Source organism: Typopeltis vanoorti, chromosome 25 (assembly GCF_054136105.1).
Source record: "Typopeltis vanoorti isolate ZY-2024b chromosome 25, IOZ_Tvanoo_1.0, whole genome shotgun sequence".
Classification (NCBI taxonomy): domain Eukaryota; kingdom Metazoa; phylum Arthropoda; class Arachnida; order Uropygi; family Thelyphonidae; genus Typopeltis; species Typopeltis vanoorti.
Window position 1 is genome coordinate 5,622,505 of NC_143573.1, and position 14,417 is coordinate 5,636,921.

Sequence of the window (14,417 nt, forward strand, 5' to 3'; positions counted from 1 at the left end):
TCTAACAATTGTTGGATATAGTAGGGGCATTTTCTGCTAGTCACGAATCGCAAATTCATATGGCATGGGATTGTTTTATAGGAGATTAAAAGGATCACATTTGCATAACTCTCAAACCGTGTTCGAAGGTATCGAAAACCCCAAAGAACCCATGATCGTTGATTGTTTGTTCAACAGAAAAAGTAAGCGTTTTAAGAACATTTCTATGGAACACACGCACCTATACTCGTTGCACACAAATAACTAATATGCACCTATTTCTGTGCATAAAACGCCTAAGACTATATGTGCGTGTATTTCAAGTTGCAAGAGTTTTGTTAAAAATTAATCTGGCTGGTATTTTGCGTATCTTTAATTGTTTTCGTTCGTCAGAAAAGATAAACCTTGCTCAGAACTGGCGAATGATGAAGTAGTGTAATGTTGTCGCTAATCACTGTGTGCAGTATACTTTCTTGTTACGAAATTGCTTATCAGGCTATCTATCCAAATGTTTTACTTTACTAAGAACAGTTTGAAATGTGAAGTGTTTGTTCATGCCGACCACAAGAAACAAATTTTATCTATTCTGGAAAACGAGGAACCGCAGAAATCTTTTCATCTTTCCGTTAATCTCATCATTGCTGTGCGATGCATCCATTACAGCTAAGGACACACCAATTTTCAGTTTTCTTCAACAGCTGTTTGGTAGTAAATTACTGTGCATGACTTTAGAAATAAATTCATAAATAAAATATCGCATGTAATCAATATCAATGCGATTAACGAATTGATATCATCCCTTTAATTTCAGGTTATACGCAATAGCAGGAATTGCAGTGTCTCTTTGCACCCTGATTACCCCAATATCAGTTGAAGAATGGCCTGTCTTGGTTTACATCATTATGATAGTTCTAGGATTAGCTAGGGTAAGTAAAATGATTTTAAATCTAAGTAGAAATGATCTGAAATGTTAACTGTGTTTTATTATAAAAAACAAGACTTAAAATTGCAAAATCTTTAACAGCGGCACCGTCTGTGTGCAAGTGATTAAGGAGAAGTAATCAATTGAAGCGATGGTGCATAAACGATATTGCAATGAATAAAAGTAGACGAACAAAAAGAGGAAGTGAAGGAGGAGCAGGTGGTTCGTGAAGTTTGAATCTGGACTGTGAACAGATTTGGTCAGAAGCTGTTCATTTTCTATATAAAATTTTCTATATAAAAGTGAATGAGGTCAAGATTATGGCTGGAGTTACCATCCATAATCTTGTCAGCATTTATTCTGAAGATTGGTATCATCTACAGGAATCCAGATTGTCGGGGACTGATTAAGATTATTTAGTATTTGGATGAAAATATGGAGAATTTTATTTGGTTATTTATTAGCAGAAGTACTTTGAAATGATCTTGTCCAGTAGAGTTGGAGAACAAAGGGAAGACCACTCAGTGATCTTTTAAAATTTCCTTGGAAAGCAGGCTCACTCTTTCGAAAATAATTAACCAGCACCAGATGGAAAAATGTCCAAGACATTTGGAGATAGAGCAGAGAGAAAAGATTAGTTTGTCTGTCACTTCCAATGGATGTCCGATCTGTTGATTCTACATTTGCTGCTACTGCCATCACGAAAGAAGTCGTGCAAAAGCGGGATTTGACTATTTACAGCAAACACTACTCATCGAGGCTGCAAGTCTGTCTAAAGTCACTCGATTGGTTTCGATATCTGCAAATTGCTCCCGTATATAATTGCTTATATGAATGGTACAAGTGGTGGAAAAGTGGTGGAAAAAATCTACGATCTTTCGCGAAAGCGAAAGATCGTAGATTTTTCACTTGTTTGTTTTATTTTTGTGGTTTATTGTGGTTTTCTCTTGAGTTTCTTCTCTTTTTATATGATTTTTGTTATGTGTTTTTATTGGAGATTTTTCTGATCTGCACTATATTTAATTGGGGTGTTGCGAGAGTTAATTACACAACAAGATCATTTTGGCTGTGTTTATGAATGTATGTTTTCCGCAAAAGTACTACCAGCCCTTAAGTCCTCTTCCTAGTACCTTCTGCATAGCACTCCGTCTTGCATTCCTCCAAGACCGAGCAGGCCTAATAAGCAGCATCAACAACACTCAGTTTAATAAAAGTTACCGTCACCCCCGACTGAGGTTCGTTATTAGGGACCTACCTGCAGAATTACTTCAAGTACCTTCATGGAGGGTATAGTTATTCTCGCTACCGAAATTTGGATTTCGCGGAAAAACCAAGCCTCGGGATCTTGAGACTAAACTTGAGAATATCCACTTTGTTGCAGATGTTATCAAGTTTAGATATGGTATGGTATGGTATGGTATGGTATGGTATGGTATGGTATGGTATGGTAATGTTTTACAGGAGACAGTGAAAGTCATCTCTTTATCTACGTATCGTTTGATACTTAGAATCATTCGCTACGAAACACGAAAAAATAAATTTCTTTGATCACAGTGGAAGCTTAATTTCGTACTAGACACTGGTGTAAGGGTATAACGATATCTGAAATGCCATTATCTAATCACAAGACGTTGTTTTGAAAAACTTTCAGATATCACCACATTTCACGGAAATCGTATACAGAATGAGTTATAATGAAGATCAAGATAATTCAATCATAATGAATTTCGAGGTACAGTAGATGCCGTATCCAACTCTCGTCCATAGCAGGATTTCGCTTTCGTTAAACTGCTCGAGACATGTGATAGTCTGAGTTGTAAAGGAAGAAGTAGAATCCAGTTTCAGTTGAAATATTCCTCTCCCGAAAAGAATGCAATTACTCTGACTTTCATTCATGTCTCGGATATTCTCATATTTTTCTTGGGCATTATCTCTCCTTCTTATCTGCTTAATTCGGATTAGAAACTCAATTCCAATACTGAAATTACGTAAATCCTAATAGAGGAGAAGGGACAATATTGCTGCGATGTAGAGCGAAAGGCATCCTCCCAAATCAAAGGGTAGGTTTCATTTCGTTACTGATCTTCGTGGACCTCTTCAAAATCCATTGTTCTGCTTGCGAATTTTTGCACTGATCCCAACATTTTTCTTCTGTAAATTCAGATGATGGCCTTCATTTGATATGGTGTCGAGCCCCCTCTGTGATTTGAACCGGATCTCTGAAGTGTCTTTTAACCTCTTTTATGTGCTGTCTTTAAAAAAATGAAACGAATATAAGCCTGAAAGAGTGTAGACCACAGCTATGTTGCTCGCGACAATGACCACTTAACGTAGCCGAGTATTGTTTGTGGAGTGATCAGCCCCTTATGCATTATCACTTTTAGGATGTTTTTCCCCGAAAATGATGTTGCTATTTTGTTTTAAACGCATAGGGGCATTTACTTAATACAGATTATTGAGTGTATTTTCTTCAGAATCAATTTCTGCTGAACTTCTTCACACTCAAGAAGACATCTTTCATGCTCTTGAAGCTGGATGATGATGATCATATCGTTTTCCTGATGGCGTCTGTTTTCAGCTTTCAAAACGTTCGTAAATCGGTTTATCTGCATTTCCAAGGAAACAACTGTTAGCTCAACAGCAACAGTCAACATACTGACTCAAAAAATGATATAAATCAATGAAAAAGAGAGCCAAAAGGCTTCAATTCGGCGATGCAAAATTATTTGCTTAAGCTTGAATCCGCCGAAATTTTTATAGTTCCTATATTCGGCATGAAACTATGGTATCTTTGGCTTTGAAATAATGTTGGATTCAATATCGACTTGATTTGAATGACAGCATGGTATGGTTTGGATTTCATGGTATTCTCTGGAGAAAGCTGCAAAGCTAGCGAGTGTGTGCTACTTTTGAACCACGGGCCTGTAAACTGACCCTTTTATGTGGTCCCTTCAAGGAAGAAGTGTTATTTCAATATGCAATTCAAACGTTTAGCATTTCTCACATAAGGAGATGAATCGGGAAATAAATGATTGTTCTTTTTACAGGGCGTGATGTCCCCTGCGGCATTTGGAACATTTGCTAAACTGAATATCAACAACAGATCGACAACCACTGGAACCACAGAAATAGCAGGTAAGATTATTCCTCCGCTGTTAGGGACTTTCCAAAGAAATATTAGAAATTTTTTTATATTTTTGCTTAAAATTTTTAAACACAGACACGTATTAACGCGAAGTAAATGCATTTTAACTTATTTTAAGGTATTTTGAAACTTTGAATATAACCACTTTAAGCAAGTTCGCTACGTCTACAATTTTCGACGGAAACTCAGTGTTCAGTGGGAAATGGTCATGAGGATGATTCATTACATCTATAAAATATGCATGGTATATTTTTTGTATCGAGTAAAGGAACAGTTGCATTTTCAACAGGAAGAACTGTGTTTGCCTATTATGGCACCGCACTCCCTGAAGTATTCTGATTCATTTAGTATCATATCATCTTATCAAGATTTTTTGCGTGCGTGGCGATTCAAAAATTAGTGAATGAAAAAGGAAACAGAAAGCACACTCGAAAGGAAACAGAAATAAATATGTCAGCAGGTTATTGGAAAGAAATATCACCACGTAGAGAGAGAGAGAGAGAGAGAAAGAGAGATGGAAAGATAGAGACAGAGTGTGTGGGTCAAGAGGAAGTATAATCAGGCTATTGTTCTCGTGTAGCACGTAGTTGGCCACTGCCTAAACAAATGAACTAGTACAGTGTCCAACATTTGATTTACCACTATGTTAATTTTAAATTAGTTTACATTTAAGCCCCTCGAAACAAAATCCATGCGTTTGGTTTATAGATTTGACAATCTGTGGGTACTGATAGATAGTGAAAGGTCGTTTTAGAAATTGCGAATCATCCACATGAGCAAAGAAAAAAAATGCAACTTTATGTCCAAAATTACATTTACTGAAATAAAATATATTTATTGCTTTTGGATACATTGCCAGTAGTAGGGTGGTCACTAGTGACCACATCAAGATCAAGATAAGGAATCGTGACTCATTGGTTGACGTCATTGTGGGCGTGACGTCATGAGATTGGAATGTTTGGAATTTCTCTGTGAGCATATGTGTCAATGGCTTCAGTTCTTGTGTTTTGGTTCGCGTATGGAACTATGGGTGATGGTAGAGATAAGGATTTGTGTTGTGATTGGTGGGACACTAGTGACCAGATCAAGATCAAGATAAGATAAGAAATCGTGACGTGAATGATTGTTGTTATCAGATGAAGATAAGTGACGTCATTTGTTAGTTGTAAATAAGTGACGTTATTGTTTTGAATGGAAAATGATATATATTAGTGTATAAGGAATCGTGTTGTGATTGGTGGGACACTTCTGACCAGATCAAGATCAAGATAAGATAAAGAATCGTGACGTGAATGTTTGTTGTTATAGAGTTTGGAATGTTTGGAATTTCTCTGGGGCCCTTGTCTGTCGGGGACATCACGTGGTGTGTTTGGTGATATTTAGAGATAAGAATCGTGACGTTATGTGTTTGGAAATTTCTGAGGAACATATGTCTCTCTGTGATATCACATGGTATTTTGGTTTGGCTATGGAATTGTGGGCGATGTTTTTGAGAAAAGATATCTTGGAATTTTCCCAAGGTGACACACATCCGTCATTGTCGTCATGTTTAGTTTGGTTGTCTATAGATGGGTGTACTACTAATTTCCAATACATTATGGGATATTTCTTTCCTGTTAAAAGTGGGAATTCTTAGAGTAGAGTAGAGTTGTGATGGCGTCCGTGTTTAGGATTTTATGAATAATTTAATTATACATACTAATGTCACTCAAACATGCAGTTGTTTTTCTTCTATAGATGGCTGTACTAATTTTCCAATACATTTTTGGGGTATTTCTTTCCTGTTAAAGGGTTGGAATTCTTAGAGTATGTCGGGATGGCAGGTGTGAATAGGTTTTTTGAATAATTTAATTATGTACTGGTGTCCCTTAAACACTCACTTTTTTTTTTCATAGCTCATCCGTATTTTCTTCTATATTCATATTCTAGTTCAATTTCATATTTTATTCATAATTCATCCGAATATTTTGATTTGTTCTAAATTAAGAACTTAAAGTTCAATAAATAAATAAATAAACAAATCGTGTGTGAATTCACGGTGATTTCAAAAGTGTTCTTACTTAAACATACATAACACATCAAGGACACTGTTTGTTCTTTTAAGTTTACATATTTATTTCACAGATATTATTTACAATGCAATATGCAGAAATAGGAATTTACATATATCACCAATGCAAATAGTTTTTCTTGGCGTAACATTTCTTTGATGAGGCAAGTTTGATTCGCTGATTTTGATACTACTTCCCAAATGATTATGGCAATTTCTGCGGTCACTAATATTAGCAGTACTGCTATAAAAGCAGGTATCTGCCACTTTTGCGATGGTTCTTGATTTTCACTGCAAAGAAAAAAAATCATTGATAGTAATGGAAAAGTTTGCAGATTACTATAATCCTAATACAGTAGTTAGTTTTAGAAGTATAAAAGCTTTACAGAAACAGACAGATTTGTCACATGAAACCGTGAAATGTTGGTTAGCAACACAACCTACTTATGTGAGACATAAACCCATTAGAAGAACGTATAAACGCAATCAAATTAAAGTCCCGACACTTTTACACACTTTTCAATGTGATTTGCCAGATATGTCATCTCATGCAAAAGAGAATGGGAGTGTGTGTTTCCTTCTTGTATGCATTGATTGTTTTTCCCGATTTGCGTGGGTTCGAACACTGAAGAAGAAATCAGCAGACGCTGTTGTTAATTCTTTCGAGTCTATTTTTAAAGAGGAAGTGTAATATTACATAAACACTGATCAAGGAAAAGAGTTTTGCAACAAGAAAGTTCATGAGAGAACCATAATATTCATTTCTACACGACTAGGAGCGAAATGAAAACACCCATTGCAGAAAGATTTATGAAAACACTGAAAACAAAGATCTACAAGTGGATGACATGTACTAAAATTAAAAGTTATACGAATGTATTGCCGACCCTTGTACATACTTATAACCTCACACCACACCGCACTATCGGTATGGCTCCATCGCAAGTTAACCTTCACAACGAGGATCGTGTTTGGAAATATTTGTACGGAACCCAAGAGGAGACTACCAAAACAAAATTTCAAGTAGGTGATAGTGTGGTTTTAAGTGATGATACCCACAAATTTAGAAAAGGGTATTGGGGTAACTGGACACGAGAATTGTTCACTATTGCTCAGGTTATTAATAGAAACCCTCTAGTATATAGAGTTCGCAGTTGGGACGGAGAGATAGTGGAGGGAACTTTCTATGAACCTCAGCTGCAAAAGGCTAATATACCCAATGAACTTCTGGAAGACGTGTATCTAATCGAACAAGTACTTAAACAGGGCATGCACAAAATACTGAAAGGAAAGTTTCAGTATTTTGTTAAGTGGCTCGGTTATCCCTCATCGTATAATTCTTGGGTTTGTAGCGAAGATGTTTTACTTAATCCTTCCCAGTAACGCCAGCATGAAAATGTTTCCTACTAACACGCAAACGAAATTTCAAGTGAAATTACCACACGAGATCAGACTCAAAGGTAAATTGGAAGTTGCTCTTGCCGAAATTCATCTTCCTCGAGAATTTAATAACATCAATTCCGGTTGTGATGAGTTTCATATGATACGTGGATTTGGAGGAGGAGCCAACACTATTCACAACAACACCATCACAGGAAAGAAAATTTTCGAGAAGTATAAAGAAGGAGTTTACAAAGTATACAATATTTCCCATGGCAGTTACAATTCAACCTCTGAACTTCAAGCGGTGTTTGATGTGAGTTCTGTGATTACTGTAAAAAAGAACCCAAACAACACCATTTCTCAATTCTCAAACAACACCAGTCCCAAAAGATTACAACCTGTTGTTTCCCAAGGCGGCCTCGGGTTTGGGCCTTCTACTGGGTTTTAATCAGATAGGTGTTAAACTGAAAGGTAAAATCACAGGGAAATATCCAGTTGATATAAAGAGGGGTGTAGCCGCAAATATTGTTTATTCTGATTTAATCCAAGAACAGATAGTTGGTAATACATGTGCACCATTGTTACGAGTTGTTCAGTGCAGCACTAAGTGTTCCTTCGTTTTTGCTCAACCTAATTATTATCCGTTAGGTAAACAAACATTTCAGTCATTTAGTTCCGATGTGTAATATCTGAGATAATCAGATATTACACATTGCAGGCAGGTGGGGCTCAAATGTTTACGGGTCCCCCAATACAGCGTGGGTACGGATTAGGTAGCATTTTCAGAAGTGCCTTCTTCTTTCTAAGTCCACTTTTAAAATCTGCAGCTCAATTTGTCGGTCGTCAAGCCTTAAAAGCCGGACAGTATATGATAGGAGATGTATTGGAAGGGGTACCTATATGTCGAGCCTTTATAAACAGAGCATCAGAAGCTGGGAAAACCATTGCTGAAAAGGCTCAGAGTCGATTACTTCAGAGAGGTCAAGGAAGCAAGAAGGAAAAAACGAATACTAAAAAGCGCAAGCGAGATGACATCTTTTGCTGAGGATATGATGTCAGAGTTAGATCTTTTTTCCCACCCTCGTGTCAACATGTATGTGGAAAGAAGTTCTTATGTCACTTACCAACCAATATCCAGTACTGACAGTGGAGGTCCTGTGGAGTTTGGCATACCAGGTACATCTGAAGAATATTTGGTTTTGGGAAAATCATACCTATGTGTTCGCGTGCGCATCAGTGACAATGATAATAAACCTATGGAAGATTCTTCAGTTGGTGTTGTGAATAATTTTTTCCATTCCCTGTTCAGTCAAATTGACTTTTTTCTCCAAGATAAACTAGTGAATGTGCTATCAGACACGTATCCTTATAGGGGTTATATTGAAAACCTACTAAATTATGACAGAAATGCTAAAAACAGTCAGCTGACAAATGAACTACTTGTTAAAGATGATGTGGCTAATGTTAGTGATATGTTTACGAAAAGTGAATGTGGGATGCGTAGACGACAAGCTCGAATTAACCAATCGAAAAGTGTCGAGATGCTTGGGCGAATACATGCTGGCATCATGCATGAAGACTGGTACTTGATCAACAACGTTACTGTTCGTGTTCGTATGGTTCGCAGTTCTTCCGAATTTTGTTTACTGACTGCAAATGCCGATGCTAAGGCTAAAGTGCAAATTGAAGAGGCTACACTGTTTGTCCGCAAAGTCAAAATAATCCCAAAGATTCAACTGGCTCAGCTGTCTGTGTTAGACAAATCAAACATGGTATATCCCATCAATCGTGTGCAAGTGTCTTATTTTTCGATTGCCAAGGGTGTGTCAGATGCCACACGAGACAATCGGTATCTAGGTGAAATACCATCTAGATTAATTATTGGACTGGTTGCAAGTGATGGATTTAATGGTACTTTCAATAGAAATCCATTTAATTTTCTTCATTTCGATCTGAATTTTCTTGTAGTGACAGCTGGCGGTATTCAGTATCCCTCACAACCTTTGACTCCGAACTTCAAAGAAAGGCATTAAGCAGATGTTATATGTCACTGTTCACATCACTAAGCAAATACAACAGAGACAGACTGTGGTAATGACATTTCTTATGAAGAATACGTAAAGGGAAACGTTCTCTATGGATTTGACTTATCGCCAGATCAAAATGCCGCTGTCCTCCCATGTCAGCCTGTTAAGAAGCGGAAGTGTGCGACTCGAAGTTAAATTTTCTCAACCTCTTCCTGAAAACATCACAGGGGTTCTTTATGCAGAATTTGAGTGTACGTTATCCGTAACAAAGGATCGTTCTCTGTTACTGGACTATGAACACTGAACAATTAATAAGCATACTAGAGTTAGAACCCACCAAAAGAAAAGTGGGTTTAGGTGATTGTGCTCGTGATGAATTCCCACAACATCCGATCAGAAAACAACAGTCGATGTTCTTCCTGAGCACAGATCCGACCTGGTTGCCAAGACAACATTGGCAAACTATCTATATTGAAGACAAACACGGTGATTTTTTAGACAGCTTCGGTCGTCCACCCGAAAACGATATTGTTAACTTTCTGAATATCAACACTAATAAATGGCATTATAATTCTGTAGCTGTACAAGCTAAGGAATCTGTGGTTTGCATTGTGTGTATTTTTTAATATTGAGATGTCCTGGTCTTTCTATGCAAAATATTATTAGCAAATGTTATTCTAAGGATTTGTGGTTAAATGATATTGTAGTAACTAATGCTGTTAAAGATCATTTACTGAAAATAAAAAAATAATTAAAAAAACTTTTTTTTTTCACTTACCATTTTTCCACACCAGTTTTTTATTCCCACGCAGCTTTCGGGGAGATAAAGAGATGAATTTGGTATTCCTTCTTCGAGCTCTCTTGCGGGGAGGGGATTGGAGTGGAAGAATTTTCCTCACTGGTACTGGCTGATGTTGATGGTTAATGGGAATGGTTCTGGGTATTCGGTTTGTTCAGTGTAAGTTCTGGATGTGACAGTCTATGTTCCTGTTGCTCTCCTTCTGTGTGAGCCAATTGGTTTTTCAAACCTTAATACTTTTGCAGAACATTTAAATATGCTTTTACATTTTCATCTGCATGTTTATTTCTTATTTTTAAAATGGCACTCATTTCGTCATCGAGTGTGTATAGTTCACGCTCCTCTGGTGAGTGGAGAAGCGTAAATTTTTTAAACATATTCATTTTCTAATAAGTAAACTCAATAAAGGAACAATGATACTGCCTAATAATGGGAACAGTGCTTCTCCGGGCTGTAAAACCAGTTTTCTTCTAGTAATGAAAGGAAGCAATTTGTTACTTAGTGCTCTTATACTTTTTTTTTCCTTCGTAGGCGTGACTTCTGATTATGCTTTAGTGGAATATTTCCACATAAAACATTTTTGCAGATTTCACAGAATGTGGTGATTTGGCTAGAGGTGCAATGTTTTAAAGCATCATTTGCTTATTTGGGAGAGGAATGAGATAAGTACTTGATGAGATATTCATAGCGTTTGAATCTATCAGTCATTCAGGGATAAACACTGTATTGGGTTCTTCTCCTGGCAAAATCCGTGACCTTAAGTGTAAAATATCAGGTGTTTCCTGTCTCAAGTCTAAAACTAAATATGAGTAGGGTTTGCGTGTTGCATCTTTATAAATCTGAACTAACACGTTCGTTTGTCCTGGAAATACTTGGGAAGCTAAATGAGAAAACTGTAAAGAGTCTCGAGGATTTTTAAAAGCAATAACATAATGACTATTGAGAGAAATTGTACGAAAATGTGTTCCTTTACAGAATAAATTTTATGTCAGTAGAATGACACTAAGGTTACGGTGATGTGAACCTTTTATGAAAACATCAGCTATTTCCGTGCTGTCCTTAGCCTGGTGAACCAAATCATCGATTATGAGTAAAATTCTTATATTAGAATCAAATTCAGGTAACTTCAAACCATTCACGAATTCTATATTGGTAAATTTTTTAAATTTATCATGATTTTCACTGTAACATTAAATGATTCGCTCCGGTGGTGGTTTGATTAGTTGATTACAATGTTCTATGAGAGACAACACGAATGTTGTTTTTCCTGACTGAGTAGCTCCGGAAATAATGCATGTAAATGGATGTATGAACATATCGAAAATGATAACATAATTAGACTGTGATTATTTTTATATAATCAGAGATCATGTAAAAATGAAATAGATACTTGCTTTTAATATCAAAAAAATCTCCTTATCAACATTTAAAAATTATTTTTTTACTAGATTATTATTTTTTATCACCGTCACCATGTAATCATGCCAAGACGAATTTTTCTTTTTAAATTCTAAGAAAGAAAGAAAAAAGCTATTGTGGAATAATAATAACAATAACATTGATGTGAAAACTATACAAGAGTAGGGTGACACCGCAAATTATCGTGTTGGGAAACAACCATGGATTTTTACCTACCAGGTAGAATGTTGTTTAGTTTTCTGTCCCACAGATGGCATCTTTTGCTTATGGGGTATGTGAGTGTAAAGAATTATCCTTTAAAATACCCATACGGAAAAGTGCATGTGTCTGTTGACACTATGCGCTTCGCAAAAGTGTATCCAAATCTTTTTGTTACGGAGGCCGTTTTGAGTTGACAGCTCCATTTGTCTCTATGGACAAATGGAGCTGTCAACTCAATTGGTACAGGAATTTGGATGTTTTGTGGCTCACATCTTACTGCTGCTATCATAGATTCCACATTAATCTCAGTGACCGCATGAAAATTTAAAGTAATGCCTTTGCATTTGGTAACAATCTTACCCCCTTGCATTCTATAGGAATAAGAGTTGGGGCCTGTGGTAACAAACTCAACAATAAAGTCACCGTCGAGTTCGTCGCCTAGCTCCCCAAGGTAGTAGTGACCAGTGGACAGTGAGAAATCGCCCGGATTTTCAATGAAAATGACAGAATCAGTATCTATGTATAAAAGCCGTTTTTGCAAAGGTTCCATGACCTCGTATAACTTTATCCTACCATAGGCAGCTACAAATGAGGAGATGACAGTATTCCCTTTCCTATTTACAGGCTCAGTTCCTTCAATAGGAGAGTAGGCAACCATCATCGGCTCTTCTGAAACTAACCTGGCATCTTGGATAAGTTTACTGTTATCTAAAAAAAGTTCTACGAGGTCTTCATAAGAGGAAATTACCTGGGTCTGAGTTCTTAACATTCTCATGCCAAACCTTCCCCATAGAGAATTCAAACAAATCTTAGCAAGTGAACGTTTTCCAGGGTTTTTACTAATGTGTTCACTATTTGACAATTTGGCATAACACCTTCCCTTAGCAAAAACTCGTCCAGATAAGCCTGTTGGTTTTGACCTTCAGGCCATCCAGATGCTTCCTGTTTCAGCTTCAGAAAGGTATCAATATAATGAGCAAAGAAGTTTTCTTCCCCTTCAAATTTTTGAGAAAAATGTCACACCTTGTAAATTTCTATAACTTTATACCCGTGAGAACGTGCTAAATCTAATTCTGGAGTACACCAATAACCTGTAAATGATCAGTCCGTATGAGAGCATAATGGGGCCATTTCAGAAGCATGCTTTCCACACAGGGGGTGAAGATTAATTTTTCGTTAACTGTGATGGGCAAAACCGGTAAAAAGAGATCAGTAGGTTCTTCCACTTTTGCATGGCAAATACCGAAGTATACCCAGAAGAATAGTCGAAATAATCGATAATAACTTCGGGATGCCCCATAGGAAATACCTGGTATTTCATTACCCATGGATAAAGGCTATTGAAGTCCAAATAGCGAATAACTTCCCCTTCTGACTGAATTTTGTGATACATTTTGTAGCAGTCGGTTCTGCCACCATGCAGAGCACTATGAGGTAATATGGGATCTGGAATATTAAGAGCAGCAATAAAGTTTTTCAAGGCTGTGTTTTCAGAAATTTCTGCATTAAACTGACATTTCCAAATTGAGATAATGTCAAATCCTTTGCTACGAAAATAGTTTTCACGATTCTTCGTTTGCTCAAAAAGAAAAATCATGTCTGTGTTTCTGTATGGTTGGAATGTACTTGGTCTGTAGCCCTTTTGACAACCATGGAAGAAGAACCGTAATATTCAAAAATTAAGCTTCCACATTTCCCATCGACAAAATAAGATTCAATGCAGACGTCTCCCCCCACAGAACGTGCATGTTGTATGGTTATGTTGTTCTGTTGTTCTTGCCATTTGAGCCAAGCCAAAGCCTTTTGACTTTGCACGTTTGTCCCTATGTAACCCCGAGCAGGAAGTATGGCCAATGTGTTAGGTTTCAAAAAGTTTTGGAGAAATACTCTCAAACATACTCCTGCAATTGTAATGTCATGGAGAAAGGGATCAATCTGGGCGAGCTGTATGAAGAGAGTGCGAAAAGTGTTGCAACTGTCATGCAAAACACGAACGTCATCTTTCGTATAAGCTAAAGGTTCTGCTTTCAGACAGTATTCAGTGTCTAGCTGAATTTCGTACCAAGTCTCGAACTCTGTACAAGTTTCTTTATTCATAAATTCTGGCTGGAAATATGATTTTTCAGGGATGACTCTGCAATGATCCAGAGAATTGGATGTGTGAAACTTATGAGGAAAGAAACCCTTACGTACTTCTGGGAGATCGAACATGACCGGGAGTTTCCTAAGAGCAACACTAATGTAGGAAAAACTATCAAGAAATATGATGTTTAAAGGGTCATAATAGATAGCAAGTATCTTCGATCTGTGAAACACTACACGGGATTGGAAATTTTTTGAAAAAAGATATTCCAAAATAAAATACTCATCAAAACTACAGAAATTGCGCAATTACACGAATATTTTCATATTTTGGTTTGACAGTCCGAAGGATCTCACCATTTCAATCTCTTTTCATGATATTCTTGACAGAAAACAGCTAGGAATTGACC

The 14,417-nt window shown here is 36.9% G+C and overlaps 1 protein-coding gene across 2 annotated transcripts in view; it reads left to right on the plus strand.

The window, feature by feature from the left end:
* LOC150092500 (vesicular glutamate transporter 1-like) overlaps positions 1–14,417 on the plus strand; it is an 81,947-nt gene that overhangs the window by 34,122 nt on the left and 33,408 nt on the right. For both annotated transcript variants that reach the window (XM_090414678.1, XM_090414679.1), the window contains exons 4-5: positions 791–905; positions 3,949–4,036. In XM_090414678.1, coding sequence (XP_090270804.1) covers positions 791–905; positions 3,949–4,036 — 203 coding nt within the window. The remainder of the gene's footprint in view (positions 1–790; positions 906–3,948; positions 4,037–14,417) is intronic.